The following is a 26864-nucleotide window of genomic DNA, read 5'->3' on the forward strand; positions in this document are numbered from 1 at the left end:
AGTGATTTCTGCCGCCAAAGAACGTGTGGTTCTTAACTCACAAGACGGATTTGTCGTCTTCCATTTCGAAATTCAGATCTACCCCAACTACGTGCATTGATCTGAGCAATAAAATGTAGATGCGATAATCTGCAAACATCTCTTCAACACAATCTACATCTTGTCCCATCGTGATTTCTGTCGGCAAAGAACATGTGGTTCTCAACTCACAAGACCGATTTGTCATCTTTCAGAAATTCAGATCTGCCCCAAGTACGTGCAATAAAATGTAGAAGCGATAATCTGAAAAAAAATCTTTTCGCGTGAACGCTGCCACGTTGTCATCAGTCCGATGTCTTTTATCCAGAGCAGGGATGAACACACTTTTTCATCAGTAGTTTGTTATGTTTATCCGCAGACTGCTTTCCATTACTTGTCGTCTGTTTTAGCTTGACTCGTGGGGTTCTTCAGCAAGGCAAAAAGTGCTTGTTTACTGACACGTTCTCACGCACGACATGTCGTAAATGCAAGTTCTAACGATTGTTTTTTTATTGCACTGATAGAGAATGTCGATATTTGTAAACGTCTGCCATTTCCTAATGTTTATTTCATTATTTTGCATACGGATATGGCTAGTAAGTGGATAATCTGTTACGACACGAAACGCGTTCTAAATCCGGGAGGGGAGGCTACTCCAACGTAGAAGGGAGGCTACTCCAACGTACTTTCCAAAGTGTGCTCCAGCCTTAAGTGTTTCTTGTATAGAATATAGTCAATTTTTGATTAGTGCTTTTGTGAACAAGAAACAATAGACACGTGGCTCTATCCCATCTCCCCCCTTTCCCTGTCGCGATATAACGTTCATGGTTGAAAACGACATTTAACGCCAAATAAAGAAAGAAAGAAAGAATTCAGTAGAGAATGAAAAAGAATCACAGTGGTACCTGCCTTTTTGAGGCCTCTTACAATAAAGACCATCTTCTGTTGTTCCTTTGTCGTTATCTTAACCCTTACACTGGTGCAATTCTGTAACACATGTTACATAGCCACTGGTGAATTAACAGAGAGAAAAATAAAGAAAAATGGTCATACAGGTTTTCGCATCTTTCTTTCTTTATTTGGTGTTTAACGTCGTTTTCAACCACAAACGTTATATCGCGACGGGGGAAGGGGGGAGATGGAATAGAGCCACTTGTCAATTGTTTCTTGTTCACAAAAGCACTAATGAAAAATTTGCTCCAGGGGCTTGCAACGTAGTACAATGTATTACCTTACTGGGAGAATGCAAGTTTCCAGTACAAAGGACTTAACATTTCTTACATACTGCTTGACTAAAATCTATACAAACATTGACTGTATTCTATACAAGAAACACTTAACAAGGGTAACAGGAGAAACAGAATCCGTTAGTCGCCTCTTTCGACATGCTGGGGAGCATCGGGTAAATTCTTTCTCGTCCCAATATGGGACACCCCCTAACCCGCGGGGGGGGGGGAGGTTTTCCCATCCATGGGAGGTAATCTGAACGGACCAAACAGACTGAGCCAGTAGCGCAACATATGTCATGACAACCAGGTGACAGTATAGGTAAAGTAGCGCGACATGTTGCGACAACCAGCCTGAGGGTTAACAATCTTAACCTATCATGACAGCCACCTGCAGTGTAGGTCCCAAGGGTGTCCTGTCATCACAGATAGTACCACCTTAGAAACATTAATATACAGTATCTTCATACACTGAATGAAGATTTAGACATGTACAAGTAAACTCATCACAATTTCTTTTGTGCTTGGCAAAAAAACAATCAAATCTAACTGCCATGAACGGAGTGCAGATGGAACAGATCTACACGCAGCTCACGGGTTCTTTCAAAAATGTCTGATCTACTCTATAAATACAGGTTAAAAGTTGAACAGTAATGATTTGTACTTATTAACCAGCGTCTGCAAGAAGGACACACCATACAGGCCGAGTTCATCTTTGACTATAGCCAGGATAGTGATGTCCCCTCCCATCTGTGCTACCAAAGTTTAACACTCAAATGCAGAGCTGTGAAGTGAGCTAGCACTTATTTTGACTGCACACCTTGAACCTAACAAAAGAAAGCCAAAGTGTTTGAAGTTTGACTGAGAACGTGTTCTTCTTCTTCTTTGTTCATGGGCTGAAACTCCCTTGTTCACTCATGTTTTTTTTTTACATGTATGACCGTTTTTACCCCGCCATTCAGGCAGCCATACGCCGCTTTCAGAAGAAACATGCTGGGTATTTTTGTGTTTATATAACCCACCGAACTCATGGATTTTTCGTGCGCACTTAATGGTCTTGTGCCTGCGAGTTCACACGAAAGGGGGATAAGGCACTAGATCTGAAAATCTTCTTCTTTCAACCACAAGTTAACAAGTAGAAATCATTCATCTTCCGCTTTAAGGCTATATGAATGTTTTACTGTGACAACTTGTCCTTCAAATATAGAGAAGGAGAAGAGAAACAATGTATATTTATAGTCATTCTGGAAGTCTATTTACTTTGATGAGAATGATACTAATACATGTACTACATCATGGATAATGAATTGCAACGTCTCACAAGCGACAATAATTTCCAGAAAATGGGGCTTATTGCGAAAAAATTAAATGCTCCATAAATATCACTTTTGGTTTAAAGGCACAGTAAGCCTCCCGTAAACCATCACAGAGCTCCCCGAGGGTCTAAATACAGTACAAGCATACTTCCATTTGAACGCTCACCGAACGGGAACATCCTGGCTGCTTTCTGTCGAGCGTGAGACATTTTCAAAGAATTTATTTTCGTAGACTTGTTCGTTAACAACAACGGCGCCTCGTTTTTGCGCTAGACCTAACTTTTAAAATCTAAATAATAAATTGACAGCTTGTTACACAAACATTCTTTAATCATAAAAGAATTCGTTTTTCATCAAGACAAGATCAGAACAATTCGAAGTTGTGAAAGTTTAAAAAAAAGAAAAGCCCGGAAGCAGGGTCACGCAAGGGTCGTAGCAGACGAAGGTTTATCAGTGCAAATCGCCGTTCCTCGCTAGAGTTCTTGTGAACCACAGCCGTTGTTTCGTGCATAAAAAACGTGCTATTGTAGATAAGCTCACATCGAGTCGCATTCATGACTAACTGACGACTGCATTGTGAAAAAGGAAAACTGGATCACACTGGTTCACGATGGCTCAGGGGTAAGATAAACCACGCAAAAATAAATTCTTTGAAAATTGTTCGCTCTTTACGGAGGGCACCTAGGATGTTCTCAATTGGTGAGTGTTTAAATGAAAGGGTGTTTGTACTGTGTGTAAAAGCCTGACCGTATCTGTGATGGTTTACGGGAGGCTTACTCTGCCTTTAAGATCTGATTCTAAATTTTTAAAATTATTAGAAAATTCATTTTGGTGTTAAATGCCATGGTTCTATATCCAACATTCATTACTTTATTTTGATTGCATTACTGCAGTAAGTTTTCTTAGCAAAAATTGTTTGCCTGCAGTCAGCATCAGCTTAACACAAATTGCATGTTTACTAGTGAACTACATGTATATCAAAAGTTATCATCTATATTTACAATCATTCTATGCCTAAACTACGTAATACTGTTTGGTGTAGATTTTTCATAGAAACATTATTACCCAATATTGACGGACTGTGTGATGATATCTTCTGCTATGGTCTGTTGAGACAGTGATATCAAAATCGAGACCAGAGGTTGAGATTTTGATATCACTGTCGAAACAGACCAATAGCAGAAGATATCATCACACAGTCAGTCAATGTTAGATATATTGCTAATTCTCTGGACAGTTTGTATTTAGTGTAAAGAAATTACATATAGGATTTTATGGTTCATGGATTTGTGTGTGAATACAAGACCCCACATTCGTCATCAAAAATGAAGGTTGCACATCAACGGGTAAACAACATCATTAATCTGTTGACAATCACAATCATCATGCAGTGTAAAGCAGTACAAAAGTAAAAGATAACATTCAGAAGAATTAATAAACAAACACAGAAGAAGCACATCACAGATCGTTACAGATATAATATAAATACCTAGATCTGAAGGGAAATTACTAAATCAAAAGAATGTATAATTTCCCTCCCCCTTAAACGGCGGCACCCCACCCCCCCCCCCCCCCAGAAAAAAAAATAACCCAGAGGCAACACACATCAACATGAAGTCTTAAATCTGGAGGGAAATTAAATCAAAAGAATGTCAAGCTCACCCATCCCCTAAAATAACAAAAACAAATGCAACACAAACCGACAAATAATACGACCTAAATCTGAAGGGAAACTACAATTCGAAAGAATGTAACTTCCCCCTTGACAAGGGCTGAAATTAGGCTCTCATTATTATAATTATGTCCTCTTGTGTTGTATCTTTTCACTATGTTTAGAATATTTATATGGTGCAAATTCTAAAGTACCAAGCGCCTCTAAAAAAAAACCATACATAAATAAATTATTCTGTACACAATTCCAAATCAATTGTGATGAGTGTATTTTCGCTTATGAGCCTAACTGGTAAACAGTGGCACCTAATAAAGGACACCTCATTGGCCTATAGCACTGTCTCAAAACGAAAGTGGTAAGAGTTGTCCGTCCCTGACATAGCCCGCGGCGCTGTCGGCGGGTAGTTCCGGTTGTTTTGTTTACATCCAAATTGGCTGAACGAGAGAAGAAGATTAGTGGTGGATGGTAACGTTACTGTGTTTGCTGTTCAAACTACGCGGTTAAAGCAGTTGAAGGGCGGATTGTCATGCGGTTCCATCTTGCAAACACAAAACGGAACTACCTGCCGTTCCAGGGGCGCAACTCTGTCCGACTATCGCGTTAGTTTCGAGACAGTGCTATAATGCGGACCAACTGTTGTGATGAATTAAGCCTTCTGCAATGCAGGAACACATTTGACTGGTTCCAAGGGTCACAGTCCTTTCATCTCAGGTTCCCCTGTAGCAAGCAACAATGTTATATCCCTTTTCAGGTTCGAAGGAGAGCACTGCTGAGTTTGAAATTGGAAAATAAAGTAAACAAATTGTTGAAAGTAATCGTAAGAAACAAATCATTATGACAAAAGTCAACACATTTTTCATTGGAAATAAATTACTCTGATGATGATTGCGCATAACAATCAGGTACAAACAGTCAATATACATGAGGATTCACAGCACACAGTGCACATCCACATATAAACATATAGTTAGAAATGTTTCTCAGATTCTTGCAAACCACTACCATTCCAAAAGGAGAAAGCCTTGGAGAGGATTTGAAACAAAATTTCAGAATCACAGCTTATACTTAAAGGCACAGTAAGCCTCCCGTAAACCATCACAGATTGTGTCAGGCTTTTACACACAGTACAAACACCCTTCCATTTGAACACTCACCGAACGGGAACATCCTAGGTGCCCTACGTAAAGAGCGAGCAATTTTCAAAGAATTAATTTTTCGGATTGTCTCCATCACAATCGGACCCATCCTGAACTCAGGTCAAAAATGAGTTACTTCCCTTCAACTGGCGATAGCCGTGGAGCGCTGATTATCAGAATGAATTGGACCGTGGTGCGTTTTGGCGCTAGACCTAACTTTTAAAATCTAAATAATAAATTGACAGCTTGTTTCACAAACATTCTTAAATCATAAAAGAATTCTTTTTTCATCAAGACAAGATCAGTACAATTCGAAGTTTTGAAAGTTTGAAAAAAGAAAAGCCCGGAAGCAGGGTCACGCAAGGTCATGGTTTTCGTAGCAGACGGCGGTTTATAGGCAGTCAAAAGCCATCGCTAGAGTTTTTATGAACCACATTCGTTTGTTTCGTGAAAAGTCAGAGGTACATAATAACGTGCTATTGCAGATAAGCTCACAGCGAGCCGCATTCAAATTGCAAACTGACGACTGCATTGTGAAAAAGGGAAACTGGATCACACGGGTTCACAATGGGTCAGGGGAAAGATAAACCACGCAAAAATAAATTCTTTGAAAATTGCTCGCTCTTTACGTAGGGCACCTAGGATGTTCCCGTTTGGTGAGCGTTCAAATGGAAGGGTGTTTGTACTGTGTGTAAAAAGCCTGACAGTATCTGTGATGGTTTACGGGAGGCTTACTGTGCCTTTAAGCATATTGCAAGTTCTTTCTCTCAATGATCATGACAATACCACACACATATAAAGTCTTGTGGGTAACAAGGACATTTCTTTGAAAATTGCTCGCTCTTTACGTAGGGCACCTAGGATGTTCCCGTTTGGTGAGCGTTCAAATGGAAGGGTGTTTGTACTGTGTGTAAAAAGCCTGACAGTATCTGTGATGGTTTACGGGAGGCTTACTGTGCCTTTAAGCATATTGCAAGTTCTTTCTCTCAATGATCATGACAATACCACACACATATATATTCGTGTGAACAACAAATACTGTATAAACAAATTAACAACATACACATGCAGCCAGGGGTCAATATTGGTTTGAGTAATGTGCACACATACAATACTGTAAGGAATGCACACATGCTTTCTGATTAAGATAAGTCTTATCACCTGATTTTAACTCCCAGAACAATCATATCTGACATCTTTTTCTTTTTCAAAAAACCCAACATGTCGTAACAATCCACAAAGAGTTCATAAAGTGAAAGCATATACAAATGCAAGTATTTTTCAACCTTTGGAGCCGGCCTTCACATGTTAAAAATGTAATACTGATTAAAACTGTTTTTATTGCCAGTTTAGCTGATACAAAAATATATCATTGCACCAACACACAAAAAAGGTTTGGGTGGAGACTGTGTGATTTAAAAAAATAATACACGAGGCTACGGGCTTCTGTATTTCACATAAACCAATTTAATGTCATTGTAAGCTCAGTACAAAGTAAAATGCATAAAATAGCTTTAATAAAAGCAATTACTTCTCTTTGATTTTGGATTGACTAAAATTAGATTTAAAAACAAAATACAGCTCTTTTAATTATCACAAACTGTAGCAAGGCTTTTAACCAATTTTTTTTTATTGTCGATCTGGAATGCAAGAATAGAAGTTTGAACTGAAAACGTTTCAATGAATTCTTTCACTGATCGAACATCAAAAACAAACAAACAAACATAAATAATTATCTCATAATATCACAGAAGTAAATATGGTTTTTAAAGTGGGCATGTACCTTAGCCATGAAAATGTGTTTTGTAATACATGTACTGAAACTGATAGTCATGTTTATGGCATATTTAAAATACATAAGGAAATCAAAAGACAAAGAGGAAAGACCAGTTCATATAAAAAAAAATGACTTGACTACCGTAGAAGGTAAGCACGGAACTCAATTTAAAAATGAGTCATTAATGTTCCTGATTCTATACATTCTATGACAGTTCAATTTAGAAAAAAAACACTAAACATTTTGAATATTAATGTGTCTTTAATATCTTATATCTATTGGTCACTCTCTCAGAGAATACTCGGGTTTTGTTTGTAAACAACAACAACAAAAATAAAAAAATAATAAATAAATAAAAAGAAGATAGGAATAGAGGTGCTATTTTTGTGTATGCAAAAACATAAAGATTCAGCACAGCCTTTACAATAAAACGTCACATTTCAAGTGCCACTTGTTTAAAAGTAGAATACAAAATGTATAGGAACCAGTCAAGGAGAAACATGGTGCAAACTGTTCAGACCTGATTATATGACTGGCTCAATTAACAGTGAACTTTAATGGTTTGGACAATGCTTTAATGGTTGACAGTTGTGAACAATTACAATCTTAATTCTGATGAACATGCAGTTCAACACTCATGCAACACATAGTAAACACACACAACAAACATCATAGTATGTCAAAAACTATGGTTCAGCAGCAACTTGAGGTACAATTTATTTTGATTCTTCAGATTTGGTCTTCATGCACTGTTACTATACTTCATACTGAATTATTACGCTGAAAACTATATATATCAAAACCCAGCTCTTGAACATGTATGACAAGCTTTTACATGCATATTGGAATACTGATCAATGATAATGCCACCTGACTGCTCATACCGAATCCACTCAACTGCCACTAGTTAAGATACAGAAATTAGGCTGCCCATGACAATGCTGATTCTCTAAAAAAAAAAAGGTACTCCTCTGTAGCCAATCCCAGGTTTTTTGAACACAAAATAAACTGTTCAATCCCAAAACTAACCCAACTCTGGACAGGATCCTAAAATGCAACAAAAGTATTGTACTGTACAAAAACTGATCGATTATTATAAACAAGATATATCTTGCTCAGTTCTCACCTTAAAATCAAACAAAATACATGAAACATGACTCAATAAATTAAAAGTAATTCTTAACACTTCATGATAATTTAACTACTTCCATTTCAAAATCACATTTTACATAACGAAAGTATTAAAACAAAAACAAGTACACAAAATACACTCCAATATATTACAAGGCAAACAGATGACAAAACCAACTGGGTCAGTTACGCTTCTGGAAAGTGAAAGCCAACAGGAACTCCTCCATTTGATTAGCAGGTACTCCAATAAACTACTTCTCTTCACTGAAGACGTTAAATCGTGTCCTCTTCGTGAACATACTCCTCTCTGTCAGTATATATACGTATTCCTGGGAAACAGTTATATAGAAGAGCTTTTCAAAGGCAAGTGAGCGTTCACTGGAATTCACAGCTATATAATGCCGCCAAGTCTCCGTAAATGTGATGCACATTTCTTCAGACTGGTTCGAATCGGAGAAAGTTTGGGTAAAGTTTGGCAGGAACATAAGCCTTCCAGGAAGCAAAATGTCACGCACAGTTTGTGCAGAGTGAAGATCTACTGTCTTTCCTAAATGGTAAAGCTCTACACCAAGCAAAACACCAACTTGTTGAATCCCATCAATTCTCAAGTCACTAAAGCACATTTTCACTGAACGTTTCATGGCCCAGAACTTATTCACTGTTCAGGTTCGGCTCTTCAAACTGTAGTTCAAAGTTCAGTTTCAGCCTTCATAGAGGCAAATCCGCAGCACTGACACAGCATCCTGTTTGCCATTAAGCAGAACATTGGATGCAAACTGACTTTTTGTTGTTGTTGACAGGACAAAGACACAATGCAGTCACACACACGCAAACCTCCACCCTATCCTACTGCTAATAAGCTCTCCCTAGGTCACTGTGGGTAGACCATCTTCATCAGAGTAGTTATCCATCTGAAAACAAACAACAAAAACATGTATATTTTTGACTCTACGTGAGATCAAACCAATTAATGCAAAGTAAATTGTTACCTTAATCACTTACACTTTTTCTGCTGATTTTATAGTCAGCAGTATAGAATTTGCCCATAACAATAAGCATCATTTCATCATCCAACACTAACTATGAATACATTCATCAACACTAATAGTTAAAACAGTCACAAAAGCGCACGCACGCACACACACACACATTATCATTTTGATTCAGTATTGTACTAAACAGACTGTATCATAAACCATAACAGAAGACCCAATTTCTCATCACCTTGTCTCTCATTTGGGAACCTTTAATTAGGCTTGAAAAAAAATGTATAGTGCCCCCCAAAATGTAGCATGTCATATGCACACAACTTAAAATGTTAGCATTTATACACTATACTGCCACCAAAGTCCTGTGGTGATAATTCACAACGCCTTAATGATTCATGCAACCATACCTGTGAATTGTTTGTGCTAAATGGGTCTATGTTGGTGATGTGAGGAATTGAAGATACAGTTGACTTCTTCATTGGTATTGTCTCCCTTTTAGATCTGCTGACTGAAAAGGCAAAACATTTCACTCAAATTCAGAACAAACTTACAAGCAAATTTATTTTATTTGATTTTAGCATGCCTTATTTTTATCTTCAACTGCCATGTGAACAACGCTTTAAGACTATGAATCATTAAATCGTTGAATTTAGATTTCACATTCCAGAAACTTTTCTTGTAACACAGCCTCCATATCCATGACTAAGCAGCAGGGTTTAGGACTGATGTGCGCATGGTGGCCGCCATTATTAGTCCTGGCTATTCAATTTAGGAGGTTATCAAAAACTTCTGGTTTACACAGTTCTTTTATTCAAGAATAAAAAAAAAAGCTGTGTCAATTGTTTACATCAATAACTGTATTATTACATAGTTTTCTTGTCTCTTTCTTTTAGCAAAAGAGTCGTTCTGAATTTGTCGCTCTCTCTGAGACAAGAAAAAGCGGAAAGGGTAAATTAAATCCATTTCTGACAATGTTTAGCATGTGGGAATTTTGTCTGAGAACGTTCCCTTGTGGACTGGCTGCAGTTGGGTAACGGAGTTCAGGGGTTTCGTACGCTGATATTTCAAAGCAATCCAGGGATTGACACGGAAGTTTCCACGTGTCTCCACCATGTGTTCTTCTGATCAGAATATCTTGTTCCCCCCTAAAGCGTTTGGCCTTCACCTCGGGCCCGTTTATTATGCTGGGTTACAGGGTCCTGCAAGTCGTGGATACTGATCCTTTTCTTTTTCTCAGAACACAGAATATTACAACACTTACCAAATAAGCGAAGTTTTTAAAACGGAAAGTTTTTTAAAGCTAGCATTCTGTCAAGGAACTACATTTTTTTTAATCTGCTGTAAGCTTTCTTGATTTCTGAGGCAAGCCTTTTTTCAACCTACCACCTATACCCCAGTTTTTCATTCTTAACAAACCCACTTAATTCTTTCTCTCAAAAGAGATCAAAAACCTTTCACACTAACCCTCCGACGCACCCTTGACTTCAGGCAAACACACGCCGCCCTGCTGCGATCGCTCGGGGTACTTGAACTTGTTGCGCTCGACGCCCTGCAAGATCTTGTCTTGCATGGAGGACTTCTCCGTGAGCAGCATGGGCTGGGGGCTGATGTTGATGGAGCACGACGGAGAACTAGTGTTTGGTTTCCTGCCAAAGCTGGGCTTCTTCTGGGGCATCGCTTTGTCTGGGCTCACCCTGGAAACAACCAGAGTGCACTTTGTTACAGAAGGAGAGAAGAGTATTGCATGATAGATCGAGTCATTCAAATGCTTTTCGTTTCTGACTTCTCAGTTGAATTCATAAATCAATTATTTACAATGATCAGATCAGATTTAATTTTGAGAAAAATGTTTTTGCTTGTTCAATTCAATAATTACTTTATAGTGTGGTGCTATTAGACTCATGGTTATTAAAATAAAATAAACTCTCACTCATTGTTGTCATATATTCTCAGCACTCCTTTCCTTTCACTTGATCTTAAAAATATGTCTCTGGTTTTACATGTTTCTGGTCAAAGACCATGATCTTTTTATCTCTTTTCCTCAATCTATCCAACAACTCATATATTTTGTATTATCATTTATATACCAAAGTGCTTTTGCCATTCTCCTAAACACTTGCAAGACATAATGTCAAGAAGTATTACTTCAATCACTCAAATGATTTGCATCATATTGCAACAAAGTGTAAACATGTCCAACAAATTGGCTCATTTTAGAAGTAACATTATAAAAACAAAGTATGTTAGTACAAAAATCATAAATTAACATACACAATAGGATAATGAACTGAAAAGAATAATAAAGCATTATATGCAAAGAAAGATTTATTGACAAATCTACAGGTATGATTTCTAAATCTACAGAAGAGAAAAAGAAAGAATGTATGGTTGATAACAATTCAATGCAATATGTGCATGTACTAGGCAACAATTAAAAACAGTTTGTTTAATAGAGGATGATGTCGGCATGTTGTGAGGCATTAGGTCAGTCAAAAAGAGAATGAATGATTTACACACACACACACACACACACACACACACACACACACACACACACACTGACAAATGCATACACACACACACACACATGCTCTCACTATCTCAATCTCTTCCTCCCTCGTTCCCGATACCAATATCAGTTGTTACAAAAAATAACGCTCATTCTTTCTCTGTCTCCCGAGTGTGAATAATAATTACTTAAATGCTGTATGCTGTAGTCAAACTGATGCATACACAAAAGAACGTTGGCCTGCATATGTATATTATACAAATTTAAGGCTACATTTATTTCTAACAATAAAAAAAGAAGCAAAAGAGAAGTGTATACAAAATCATGAAACGAATGATCTAATCAATGTAATTATTAAGAAAAAACAAACAAACAGAACAAACACTACATTTACAGCAATGGCATCTTATAATATTTGTACAAGTTGTATCTATATTTTAAAACAGTTTCATGCAAAATCAGCAGCATAAGAAACATTAGCACACTAAAGGACAAAACAAACAAACATACAAACATACAAACATACAAACAAACAAACATGTGTTCTAATGTTAAAGATTTATATGATGTCCCTTATAGTTATACATTTTCACTTTGACATCAAGCAAATGATATTTTAATGGAAATTACATCTGGATGCTAGCACTAAGTACAAACACTACTACATGTATTACATTACACCTAGTATTGCTACAAGGCAGTAATTACTGAAAACCAGATTATTAAAAAAAACATCTGATAAACTACTGCTCTTCTACTCATGCTATCAAAGTTACTATGGAACAAGTATTAAAAGCAGTATATTAGTAGCACTGCTAAATTCATGCACTTTTCCCAGCTTTTTTTCTAGCTGTTCTTTTCCTGTTGAACTAAATTTCACCTACAAGTCTACATTACAGTATGAAAAGACTACAAAAGAGAATATTTGGTGCAAGTAAACTTACACTTCATCAAAAGCTTGTAAACATGCATTGCGGGACTAAAATAAAAACAAACACATGGAACAAAATCAATGTAAAGCTGAACAATCAGATTGGTTTTAATTCTTGTTAAGTTCAACACAAATGGGATCTAGTCAACACCAAAGATATAAAATAAAACAAGAGAAAATAGACCCCATCGCCCCTCCTTGTCCTCATTTACATCCTAGTTAGGCCAAAAAGAAAAATATGTCTGTTTCCGGTAACCCAACCAACCCTATTTTTAAGTTTTTTTTCGCTTTTCGCACACAAAAAAACCACAAAAAAAAACAAACAAAAAAAACGGGAGGTAATCGGTCGATGAGACTTCACAATCTTACCTCCCGTTTCCGTCGTCTCACGAAAAAAACATGGCGGCCAATGACGCCGGGTAAAAAAACAAAACGTAAAAAGACGTGAACAAAACGTAAGAAAAAGGTTAAAAAAAAATTCTAAAATAAATAAAAATAAAAATAAATAAAAATAAAAAACGACCGACCGACCCTATTTTTTTCGGCGATGTTACCGGAAACAGACATATTTTTCTTTTTGGCCTTAATTACCATTATAATGCCAAACAAATGAGTCATATGAAAGCAACACCTCATATATAAATATAAACTATGGTCTTATAATATATGACTGAAAAAACATCTACACATTATACAAATCAAACCTGATTAATACACTGCACGCATATCTAATTAAATATGAAAGCTAAAAAAAAAAGAATAATAAAACAGATCAAATAAGAATTTAAATCAGTTTTGAACATTTTGAAAGCCTTTAAAAAAGGAAATCAAAATTATGAACAACCATTTTTGTCATCATTTTCACGAGTTTTCATTCACAAACACCTGGGAAATAAATCTCATGTTCCCCATGCAATAAATCCCCGGTTACCATAGTTGCAGGAAGCAGGTTATACATGGATAATCAAAAGCAAACCCAATAGAAACGCTCGGGGATTCTTCGGCTCTTTTCATTGGCGTTTCCCCAGACCTAAACAGACGACACGACACTGCTTTGCAAAGTTCCAAAAACGAACTGGCAAACTGGCAAAAATAAACAAAAAACAAAACTACTTCATGAAAGGTCATAAATTCATCACAAATGAAACCTAGCAATATGTTTTGTCTTCTTACAAAGTCATGGAGTGCATGTATATCTGTGTTTCGATACACAGAACGTCAAGTTCAATTCAAACCAATTGACCCATGACACACACATTTTGACCAGTGCACAAGACGTTGTATCGATAAACGAAGCACAAATAAGAAATAATAATAAAAGCAAAGAACATTGCAACAAGATATGCAAACATTAACAAAGCCGAGCAAGCAGAATGACAGGTCTAATGAAAAACAAAGAGGCAATGAGTCGTAAACAAGATCGCTATTCTTTCCTTCGCTGCACAACGCAAATCTTCTGTGACCTTTGACCCAACGCAGCTTCCACATTCGATCACTGAGCTTAATATTTACAACTGAAAACCGAGGAGGTGGAATACTGAGAGGAACCTACAGAACTGTGCATCCTCAAACCTGACATATATATCCCAACATTTTATGAACTTAAAACACAGAAAGTTGCTTTCACACGCCAGCTTTGATTGCAACAACGTGCTGGGGCCCCAAACCATGTGTTATCAAAACGGAACTCGTGTTTCAAAGAATGGCTCCCCGTGTTGATTTGGCACCTATTTTCTCACTACCAAAATGATGACAAAAACGATGTTTGGTGGTTTGCTGTCAGACCAGCTTTTTTGTCGGTCCTCGGGGGGCATATCGACTTTTGTTTCATATTTATTGACTGCGGCCTTCGGCCTTGGTCAATAAATATGAAACAAAAGACGATATGCTCCCCCTCGGACCGACAAAAAAGCTGGTCTGTCAACAACCCTTCAAACATCTTATAATGTAATCAAGCATCAGGGGAATATGAGCAAACACACATAATCATAAATAGTAGTTATGAACGGCCATACTTATACAGAGCAAAACCAAAGTACAAGAACAATTTTTATCATAATTGTAATTGTCACACAGAAAAGGAGGTAACACAACCGGAGAGGATCAGCAGCAAAGGAATATGCCATATCTTATGACCATACAGAACGATTTTGCAAGATCAATTTCCTTACAGACATTCAGTTTTGAAATATCCTCTTGTGCTTATTCTTAGTACACTTTTAAATCTCTAATCATCCCCCTAAACGGTTTATTCTTCCAGGCATTGGGAACTTAGATGGGCTCTTCAGCTAAAGTATGTTAAAATCCACCCCATAAGCTTATCCAGTCTAGATTTTCATGGAAGCACTCACAGAAACAACTGGTAATACGTCCACCTAAGATGCTGCTGACCCCTGTTTCAAACAGAACAACCTCAGGGGGTAAACAATGACACCTGAGGACTCTGTTCACCTACCTATAGTGGTGCGTGGCGAAGAGGGCATTGGAGGGAGAGAGGTTGTGCGGGAAGGAGGAGTAAGCCAGGTGTGTGGAGGTGCTGTTGAGGATACTGGGGCTGCAATGTGAACAAGCAAGAGAAACTGCAACGTAAACAAGCAAAGAGAAGCACACACGCCAGGTGTAGTGAACAGCACAACACACCATCAAGCCAAAGGTCTGCTTCTACATACAGTGAAACCTGTCATGAAAGGACACCCACGGGACCAACCAACAGTGTCTCTACATTGCAGGTATGACAGGTATATTTTGGTGAGATTCAATAGAGAAAGAAACAATAAAAGTTCGGTGTCATATATGGGGAGGGCGCGTCCTCTCATTGAAGGGGCCTCACGTTAGAGGTATCACTGTACAAGAAAACCTGTCTTAATCGAGCATCCCATAGGGTCTACTCTGAAGTGTGTGCAGGAGCTTTCACTATAGATATCCTTTGTCAAAGAGGGTATAATTGTTTCATGTACTCTTTATCTCAGGGAAGGACGATAACACCCTTGAGTCTTGAGTCTGGCCACGGTGCCCACAGGTCTTGTACTTTAAACAAAATTAAGATAACAATTATAAACAACCATCCATGTTCTTTCTTTATATTGTGGTAATTTCATGAAATGGATCAATATTGTGGAAAAGAGCACCTCTAGTGCTCTCTTATGACAGGTTCCACTGTGGTATATGTTACCACTTAATACATTACTGCTGAAGGAGAAAGACAGTCTCAGTATGACACTTGAGAGAGAGAGAGAGAGAGAGAGAGAGAGAGAGAGAGAGAGAGAGAGAGAGAGAGAGAGAGAGAGAGAGAGAGAGAGAAAGAGAAACTGAAACTGAACTTTATTACCAAAGGATAGAGGTTTTAGGCAAAGCCTAATCTTACAACCTGTCCCTTATACAAACACTTAATACAGACGCACATAATATAGATAGTAAAATTGACAAGGTTACTGTTACTTACAGACCTATATAATGTAAATAGTAATAAGAAAAGGGTTATGGTTTTGTATACACATTCAAAAATGGGAAAAACATGTAGTGTGGAAATTGCAGCATAGTTGCAATAATGCATTGCATATAAACATCCAAAACAACTAATAACAAAAGGGAGAAAGCAAATGTGGGGAGGAATTGTCCCAATCATTCGCATGTATATCATTATCAATACTTACACATAAAGAACAAATCAAAATACAAACATAACTTGACTAAATGTAAAAAGCACTAAAAAATCAGACATGAAAAGTGTTCTATTTACCCATTAAGCGGGAATGAAACTGGCGGTCTAAACGTTTTCACAGAAGAGAGAGAGAGAGAGAGAGAGAGAGAGAGAGAGAGAGAGAGAGAGAGAGAGAGAGAGACAGAGAGACAGAGAGACAGAGAGAGAGAGAGAGAGAGAGAGACAGAGAGAGAGACAGAGAGAGAGAGAGAGAGAGAGAGAGAGAGAGAGAGAGAGAGAGAGAGAGAGAGAGAGAGAGAGAGCTATACGACGGTACAGAATTGACTGAGCAATGCTAGCTCTGAGACTCTCCCTCCCTCTCTCTCAGTCTAATTCTTGGTCAAATATTCAATAAACATGTTAGAATAGACAAGGTCTTCTACAGGATCACTCCCAGCACCCTCCTTAATGCATTCACATTAAAATCACCATGATAATTACACACAAAATGAAACATCAGAAAAATATAACTTTCCACACATATTACACTCTATGTGTAGTTTTCTGGAAATGATTTGTAACTGCTGAAAGGATTGACATATCACTTTTATACATGCCAGTCAGATTTTGAAACTGACAGTCACTGATCAAATAAACTGAAAGAAAATCTAAGAGTAGTCGTTCTAGCACAGTGGAGACTGAAACTATCAGAACTTGCATGAAATGACTCGGTCTATTAGTCATAAATAAAATCACACACACAATGTTATTGTTATAATGCTCCCGGGAACGTAGAAGAAGAAGAAGAAGAAGTTATAATGCTCAAATTTCCACTAGAGAGGGGAAAACCACACACACCAAAAGAAACAGAAGAAAAAACACAGAAATCCCAATATGCTTAATTCTTTATATTCTGAAGTGATTGTCATACACAACAAGAGGCGAAGCCTTCAAGGCTCCCGTAAGAAATCAACAAACAGTAACACAAACTCACTCACTCCGTCACACACACACACACACACACACACACACACACACACACACACACACACTTAAAACTAACGCATCATATCAACTTCATGTATAATTTTCAAAAGAAGGCAAACAGAAAAATGACTGTGTATTTGTTGTTGGTGCAGTTGTCCTTGAAGGAGATCTTGTGCAATCCTCACACACACACACACACACACACACACACACACACACACACACACACACACACACACACACACACACTCACACACGCATGCACACACACATACCGTGACAAAACCGCACAAGCACGCACGTACACACAGACACACATTTAAACTGCATCAGCATAATTGTTGCTTGCCCGTCGTAAATCAGCAGTAGATATGAGGGTACTGTGTTCATTTGCAAATCTACCATCAGCTTATCTGTCTTTTGCACTGCAGACACTAATAAGCAATAGGTACCTGCCATGTGGCCACTTTTTCCACTGCTGTCCTCAGTCCTATACTTTTCATCAAGACTTGTCACCATGCCGAGTGGATCTAAATTCGGAAGTCTTCATGTGGCTGAGGCATATCTGACATAGCGTCGATCTTGTTGTAGGTTAACCTCCTTTCTGAAACAAATGGCAAAATGCGATTAGTTATGATGACTACAACCTACACAAATATAAACAGTGTTTTGAAACAGAATAGTCAGGTTATACAAGCCACTTTACCTATGCAGCATGGTAACCCTACAATATGCGAAACATGTCAACTGACTGCAGCAGCCTGGTTCTTAAAATAATTCTGACGGTCAACACAGCCAACACACTATTCCCAGTCCATTTTAAGGAGCAACGGAGGTACTCTCTGAGGGTCTTGTTTTAATGATAACGATCAACTCAGGAGGAAAAAAACAACAGAGGAAAAAAGAAACCACATCAACCGCAGAAAAATACAGAATCACATGTACCATTATTTACAAACAAATGCCACAGCAAGCTTTCTTTGGACGACTGTCGTTGTCTCAAAACTCGCATTCTACCTTCTGTCCGAAAGAATCGAATCTTACGTTGTACTGCCTTGAAAGAAAATGCCAACAAAGACAAGGAAGCTGTTGCAAGGTAAGCTTACCAAACGTTACATAGCGAATCATGATAGTGCGTAAACAGCAAACAGTACAATCAAAGAGAGGATCGAGTCTGGAATGAAACGCGATACAGATCTAGCATTCAAAAACTGTCTTTCAAGTTCAAGGAAGTTGTTGCAAGGTAAGACTTACCAAATTGTACAGACAAAACCATGACAGTGCATGTTTTGAATCTGAGGACAAAATCGTGATCATTTTGACTTTGAGAACAGATTCATTTCGTTTCCTTATATCTGCATGTTCAAGTAAATGGTGGACAGTTTTTTCGGGCAGAGTAAACTTAAGACTCTACTGCAAGTCTTGACATTCACATAAATCGAACCACGAACAAAGACATCCAAACATTACAGGCACTTTAGATCAACTCATTTCACAAGAGGTGACTGCCTAGCACTGTGTTCGACATCCGTGTCTGCTGAAATAAAAAGAAATTAAAACAAAACGGATTAACAGTAGGTGACACGTTATCAGAGTGGGAGACACTAGATCTGTCTCTGTACTTACCGGGATACGACTGCCAGATCGACACTGCACCTTCGACAGCTCTTCCTCGCGTGGACATTGGAAAAACGCTGTGCAGATCAAATTGTAGGAAATCTCCCTTTGGTATCTTCTTTATTTACTTTTCTGGGGCTTAGAAACCGAACAATATGAAATCGTCTTCCCCGAATCGGCGAATGCAGAGGTGAGAACTGGAGAAGTGAATCTATGTATACCACAATCCTTCGCGCGACCTCTGACCTGGTCTTGACACCTGACCTGGTCTACATACCACACACGACACAAACCAGTCAACTGCTTGTACCCCTTCAAAACCCCACACCACCCGTTTTCTTTGGATACACTCTTTAACTACACACATGCCGACACAATGTTGATCATTGCTTCAATATTTTGAAGATGGTGCTTGAAAAATAACCTGGTGAAATGAGTATTTCAGTGTTTAGTCAAATGTTAAAGTTTCTACCACAGACATACATACGCACGCACGCACACACGCACGCACAGACAGACAAAGTTTAGCATCGCATAGGCTACACTTACGTGAGCCAAAAATCTGTTAGTAACATACAACTATATATATATACGACTTGTGTCTGTGTGTCTGTGTGTCTGTGTGTTTGTGTATTTGTGTATTCGCCATGCACGGCCAAAGTTCTCGATGGATCTGCTTCAAATTTGGTGGGCATATTCAGGTTGACCCGGTACAGGACACAACCTGGTCGATATTTCAACACGTGCTCTCAGCGCGCAGCGCTGAACCGATTTTGGTTCCACCTCAGCTATTTTGGTTCCACCTCAGCTACCCGGGCCCCCATACCGACACACCAAAGCCAAAGTTCTCGGTGGATCTTTTTCAAATTTGGACACCGTATTCAGCTACACCCCGGACACAATATCATCGATGAGATATTTCAACACGTGCTCTCAGCGCGCAGCGCTGAATCGATTTTGGTTTTTGTGTTCATTTCACCATTATAAGTAACTCTTCCTTATCTTCTCATATTCTCCAGGTTTTCAGCGTTTACCTCCCTTCCTTCGTAATGGTGCACTATAGTGTGAGTGGAGCGTCTTCGGATATTCCCGGCGTTCTGTTACTGTTACTATTTTTAGAAGGTCAACGCAGTGTCCAGAACGTAAATTGGACCCGTAAATTATCCTCACTGTAAAAGTGCAAAGGTCGAATCAATTTATAGCCACGCGAAAAATACACTGTCATCTATCTCTCTATAGATACGGCTTCTCTGTGTTTTTGTGTGTGTGTGTGTGTGTGTGTGTGTCTCTATGTGAGCAACACCTGTGCATTGTTCAGTTCTGTTTGTGATGTGGTCTGGCGGCTTTTGTGTAAATTTATGTACTGGCCTTCCTTTTAGAAGCCATAACTTGCTCAGTCCTGTTTGAGTGGAGTTCGCCTCCAAAGGTGATTAACACGGTTACATTCGTCGACAAGGATGGGACTCGATATGGTCAGGAATGGCATTATGGCCACTGAATCATTTTCGTGCTGTTCCCATTCCACGAATCTGGGAGAGACCTAAGCTTGGCGGGTCCATTGTTCGGACCCGGCGAAGCCGGCGTACGGCTCTAAGTACTTCTTCCCGGCGAAGCCGGCTACCCGGCGAAGCGGGTATTCATTCTAGTACAACTATATACTCCAACAATGAATGCTTATAGTTTTGACTTTAAGGGTTTAATTTAAGGTAGCTGAATGATTTCACCAAAATAGACCTCAGGCAGAACAGAAAATGATAACCCTTGTCGACGACAATCCCCTTACCAGGTTAGATAACCCAAAACCTGAATCTCGTACACCAAAGTTTAAAAAACAACATAAAAAGCACCAAATTTTCATTGGAACACTTTTCCTTACTTACAGATGAACATTTTCATCCATTTGTGTGACCCTAAGAAAAAGACTGTTAAAGTTACATAATGGCCCATAAAAAAATTCTGCATCGACAGAACGGCAGATTAATTTTAATGCAAACTGAGTACAGAGGATGCATATGAGTATTTATAAGCTCTACTTCGTTATGTCTACCGGCTCACAGGTTGTATTACACTCTACGTGTGAAGGGAAAAGATTTCATTGTAACCAAATTCAACCTAAAACAGATTCAGTCTTATCAAAATGGTGGTGGTGGTGGTGGTGGTGGGGGGGTTGCAACTGCATGAGCTGAATTCTTTTTTTGTTCAGTACATATCACATCAAAAATAGTCTGACTGCATTTTCAGTTCAAAGTCAACAGTAGGTTGATGTACTATATGCATGATTCATTTTGTCAAAGTCAACAGTAGGTTGATGTACTATATGCATGATTCATTTTGTCAAAGTCAACAATAGGTTGATGTACTATATATGCATGATTCATTTTGTCAAAGTCAACAATAGGTTGATGTACTATACATGCATGATTCATAGTGTCAAAGTCAACAGTAGGTTGATGTACTATATGCATGATTCATTTTGTCAAAGTCAACAGTAGGTTGATGTACTATATGCATGATTCATTTTGTCAAAGTCAACAGTAGGTTGATGTACTATATGCATGATTCATTTTGTCTATGTGGACTGTCAATGATTGAATGAATGATTTAATATTCCAATAATGAACGATATCCTTTCTTGATTTTTGATTCCTGATTTTGAAATGTTAGCACTCTATCTGTTTCCGATGATTTTTTCTTCACCTAAAGGTAAAAGCACTTTGTACAGAACAGGTGTAAAATCTCTTGTCATGCACTCCCCAAGTACTTTCTACTTGTAGTTCTCAGAGAATTGCAAGTTTCCAGAAGAGTATTTCTGATTTAATGACTGAAGCATATATGCAGGATACAGGGGATACATGCTGATTACATTTGTTGTGACACAAACTGATTGCCTGTTAAATAATACCTTAATCATTACTTCAATCATTAGTAAGGAAAGTATAGCCAAACTTTCTGTATTCAAAGCAAAAAGTAAATGATAATCAGTAAGTGCGTTATAAATGTTTGAGACGTAAATCACCTTGTACTTTTCGATCCCTTAGGTAACCTGGAAATGGATGAATGAATCATACTTCTTGTCAGTTTGACCCTAAAGAATGTGCACAATTTAATTTGCACAGATTAGTTACGGTTTAAGCATGGGAAAAATGGAACAGTACTGCAGAGTTAAATGTTGGATAAAGTGTGAGAATTAATAACCTGAGAAACACATTTTACACCACTAGAACTGTGTGAAAATTAATTACCAAATCTAGTACAGAGTTGATTTTGGTCAACTTCTGATCCATTTTCCACCTGGAACATTTCACTTATGCCTTTTGTCACCAACAAACCAAATGTGTAAAGGTAGGAACTAAAATAAGAAAAAGTACCAGTTTACAATCAAAACGTTTTAAGGCAGATTAGTACACCTGATTGGGTGCCACTGCTGTTCTCTAATTATAGCCTAAACATAACTATTGGAATAAAAAAGGTATCAATAACAGACCCTTTGATCAAATCAGCATATTTCATGAATAAGCCTAAATATATTCTCCATGCAGTGTTAATAACTGCAGTTACTCATGAACATAGACATTTTTTATAATAGAGTTTACAGACAGAAATACACAGACAGACAGACAAAAATACAGAGGCTAACTATCTCCAGAAATAGTCCAATGGAAGTGGCGTCACACACTGTAAGATGAGGGGACATTTTTAAATTCATCCAGTGTGACAACAAACAAGTAAACAGGGCTAAATCAAGAGACTGCACAAGGCCAAGGGGTTAATTCGAGAGATTGAACCCCACACCCCCACCCCACACACACACACATGCACTGACGTACATCTATATGTGTCTAGGACTGGCCTTAACCTAACAAAATCAGCCTAGGCCCTGTAGGCACAACCTTGTTTGACTCTTTCTGTTCAAGCATGAGCCAGCTAAAGGACTGGTTTAAACCTTCTGGGAATGGCCGGCAAGATTATGCTACAGCTTGATCTTTTCACATGCACAGTGTCCCAGTGCTTCAGCTGCAGCGGTACTTGTGATAACCCTTGGGACCTGCCAAAACTGTCCCTACATTGCACATGGCCTGTCATGCCAGATTGGTTTGGGTCAAAATGAAAGACCAAAGTACCACAGAAAGCGTCCTTTATTTTGAGGTATCCTCTCATCAAAGGCGGCTTTGCATCACAGGTACCACTGTACTCATTGTTGATGACAGACTGCCCTAAGCCACATCAGGTTAGCATGCTTAAGCCCTTTGTCACAAATCTCAGTTCCACTTGTTGTTAATCCCTGTTCAACCCTATTCAACTGGGTCACAAGTATATGGCGTTAGTGTTGAACAATGAGTGACATTAGCAACAGTTCCCCTCTCTCTCCTAACATCCCCATAAAAAGAGAGTGAGAACACATTTTCTACACACACACACACATGCGCATACGCCCATGTGGGCACTCACACACACACATGCCTGCAAACATATGCAGGGAACGTGCACTCAAATCTCTCCAAACTGTGTCTTCTAGCTGTCATTCCGAGTGCATGCTGTTAAAAGAGAGATAAACTGCTGCTAATTCTATCTCTAATTGTGGAGCACAAATCACAGACAAAAAATCCACAGTGCAAAGCAAAAAAAACATCCACAGTAAAAACACAGACAAAAGAACAAACTTCAGACACGCGTTCATCATCAGGAAGAAATTGTAGGGGAAAAACAGGCCACACACACACAAAATAATGACATAGTCTTACAGTGTACATAATTTAAACTAAACAAAATTAAAACTGAATGTGCAAGACATTCAAGGGGAAAAAAAGACTACTTTTTCCCATTCTCTAACTGTTGCTGTAAATCATTTTGTGTGTGTGCAAGTAATCAGTACTACTGGCCCAATGTCATTGAGTACTGACCTTGACCCTTGCATGGAGCTGGGGGTAATGGTCTGGCCGGAGTGGTTGATTGGCGGAATACTGGTGGTTGCCTGGGGTGACGAGGAGGGGGTCCCCTGATGACCTTTCTTCTCGTCCGACCTTTCCCTCTCCGTGCTGTCCTGCTCCTTGAACGATACAATAATGGCTGGCGGAAAGGACACGGAGCTGCCATTAACAACGGGAGGGGAGTGCTTCTTGCTGGGAGATCTCCTCTCATTGTCGTTGACAGGTGTGGAGGAGGCGGTGGCATCGTTAGATCCTGTGCTGACCAAGACAGCTCGCTTCTTCTTATCGTCGCCGTCCTGGAGAAAACCACACAAAAGATGTTAGTCCATGGGTGAAGGTGGTGCAGTGGCAGTCCTGTTGGATCTAGAGCTAGAGCAACAAATTACTTCTACACATGCAACGTTATTGTATGGCTGAAGCAGCTCCGGTGGATCTATTCAGAGCTGGTAGTGACGAGTTTCTTTTTCTCTTCTTCATTTTATATAACTCAAACACTATAGAAGTAAACAACAGATCCTGACAGAGACTAAAAACATGAACTTGAACTTGTTTGACATTTTCTTGTGTCTTAAGTTGAGGTACAGACTGGCGTCAAATAGCATGTACGGGATATGAGATACTGGCATGTACTCAGCTTTACTCACTCAACATGAGCAAGAATGCAAAGATGCCAAGAAACACACACACACACACACACACACACACACACACACACACACACACACACACACACACACACACACACACACACATCACTACCGACACAGATTACTACACACAAAGCCAAAGAGACATGCAGACCTTTTTAGAACTTGAATAAAAGGTGGACTCTTTCTTGTTGGTGAAAGTGGTGCTGCTGGTGTCTTTTTTCTTCTTTTTGATGCCGGCCCCTAATCCCATTTTGCTGGTTCCCTCCGCGTCTCGGTTGTCTGACTCTGACGAGTCCAAATTTGTACTCGGACTCTTGTACAAAGGGTTGTTTGCATTTTCTTTTTGGATTTTGTGCTTCAGTTCTATTGGGTAGCGACACCCAAAGCCATCACGGCCGAAGAGACTGTGTTTCAAAAGTTCTGTACAGGTGGGGCGGTTGTCTGGGTCTAGCCGTAAGCATTGCTGAAAAAATACAAGAACATTTTATTTAGTGTCGATCCACAAACTGGTAATATTTTCAGCTGGCATCCGACCAGTCTTCGTCATGTTCACACATTGAATATAGCTAGACTCATCTGCACACACACACACACACAGACACACACACACAGACACACACACACAGACACACACACACACAAACACCTTTGACAAATTGCTGAATAGTTTTCGTATGGTATACAGACCTGTTTACCCTAAACCCGAGGCAAGAGTACAGGCAAATCCAGCTAACTCACAAACGGTTAAGTCAAAAATTCGCTTAGCACACAAAGAAATTCTGGTCCGGAATTATCCCTCTTTATCTATGTGTACAAAGTACCCTGAGCTCGAAATGGGATTTCTCTTACGTAAGTCGAAAGACGGATAGCACACAACAGAAAGTCAGTCCCAAAGACAAAGTTTACTCTATATTTACTACAGCAACTCGAAACACGAAACTTGGCGTCTCACACTAGCGCATTGTGTAACCTTATTCCCTTCTCTACACGGACCCCACACCGACTGGTCAGTCGGCACGCAATAAAGTATGAACTGAAGTTAGGAGGGGGCGAGGAGTAAGGAGGGGGCGAGGAGTAAGGAGAATTATCCAACTCCAAGAAAACATTCTGAAAAAGGTGGGGAAGTGGTGACAAGGCAGTGAACGCACTCACCATGCACTGACATCATACGAAAGCAGCCACACAAACACAGCACAGAGGCAGAGGCAGGTGTGCAGATGCTTTGTGAGAATAAGCGTTGAAAACCAGTTTGAATAAAAAAAACAGCAGATAGAGCCGCATGTCATAATCATTCTTCTTGTCTGGCTTTATTGACTGCATGTCGATCTTGTGGCAGTGACTTTTCACTCTTCAGTCGGACTGTACACAAACCGCTCTCACTCTCCCTCACTGACTACCCTAAGCCCTGACAACTGATCCTTGGAAATTGTTTGGAAGAGTACACCTCTCTATTTCTCTCCAATGCTCTTCCTGCTGACTTCAGTGACACCGGACACCCCACTGAGTTTAGCCAGCTACCCCCCCCCCCTTCTCTCTCTCTCCCCCCAGCCATGTACTGTTTGGTGCTGTGGCCAGAGAGGTGTCACCGGCTAATTGAGGCCAGCTGCACTGTTCACTCAGAGCAAAACTAGTTGACTGTGTCTAACTTTTGACAAAGCAACACAACTGAAGGGTTCACAGATTAGGTAACCGACTCACTGGTCAAGGCTGCAGGGAAACAAGAGTATCTTGTCAATGAAAGAGGTTACACACAGATACGCGATGCTGAGAACGGTGGCCGATTTTTCACTCTCTTTCTCGGAGGGCCTTCATCATTGCAGGGACTGCTGTAAAGAAATGCTTGCTCAGAAACTAACTCTTTTTGCATTGAAACATGCACCAGAACTGGTGGACACCATCGACAATGTCAAACATGAAATCGAAGCAGTTTGCTTGAGGAAACGGTCGTCAGCAACTCAAACTTCTCTGTTTTCTTTTTTTAAGAAAATCTGAGGTGACTTTCTTTGTGGCCCCGCCCCCTCCCTCTGTAAGGACCCCCCTCCATAAGGACCGATTTTTGTCAACATTTTCAAGGTCGCTAGAGAGGGGTTCCACTGTACTATGACCAAGTCGAAATTTCGGATAGGACACAATAACAATTCGGTCCCTTCAATTTCGTCTTATCCGGATTTGCCTGTACTTTCCCAAAAAGTTGAGTGTATTTTTCAAAAAGTTGGTGTACTTTGCAAGCAAAGCCATATGGGCTAGGGAAAATGTACGTGTGGGTGCAAACGTGTTTGTGTAAGAATAGCATGTCTTGTGAACACCTTCAGAATTTAACTCCTTCCAATACAACAG

At 39.2% G+C, this 26864-nt stretch overlaps 1 protein-coding gene across 3 annotated transcripts in view; it reads right to left on the minus strand.

Annotated features, from left to right (window-relative positions):
• Nucleotides 1-888: 888 nt before the first annotated feature.
• The window catches only part of LOC138959373 (cyclin-dependent kinase-like 2), a 51939-nt gene continuing 25963 nt past the window's right edge, over nucleotides 889-26864 (minus strand). For 2 of the 3 annotated variants that reach the window (XM_070330809.1, XM_070330808.1), the window contains exons 7-12: nucleotides 24679-24990; nucleotides 23851-24173; nucleotides 15161-15259; nucleotides 10730-10959; nucleotides 9673-9773; nucleotides 889-9187 (exon numbers count right to left, since the gene is read on the minus strand). In XM_070330809.1, coding sequence (XP_070186910.1) covers nucleotides 9143-9187; nucleotides 9673-9773; nucleotides 10730-10959; nucleotides 15161-15259; nucleotides 23851-24173; nucleotides 24679-24990 — 1110 coding nt within the window. In that variant the 3' untranslated portion in view covers nucleotides 889-9142. The remainder of the gene's footprint in view (nucleotides 9188-9672; nucleotides 9774-10729; nucleotides 10960-15160; nucleotides 15260-23850; nucleotides 24174-24678; nucleotides 24991-26864) is intronic. The other variant, XM_070330810.1, reaches the window with a different exon arrangement.

The sequence above is a fragment of the Littorina saxatilis genome, linkage group LG2 (genome assembly GCF_037325665.1).
Source record: "Littorina saxatilis isolate snail1 linkage group LG2, US_GU_Lsax_2.0, whole genome shotgun sequence".
In the NCBI taxonomy this organism is placed as follows: domain Eukaryota; kingdom Metazoa; phylum Mollusca; class Gastropoda; order Littorinimorpha; family Littorinidae; genus Littorina; species Littorina saxatilis.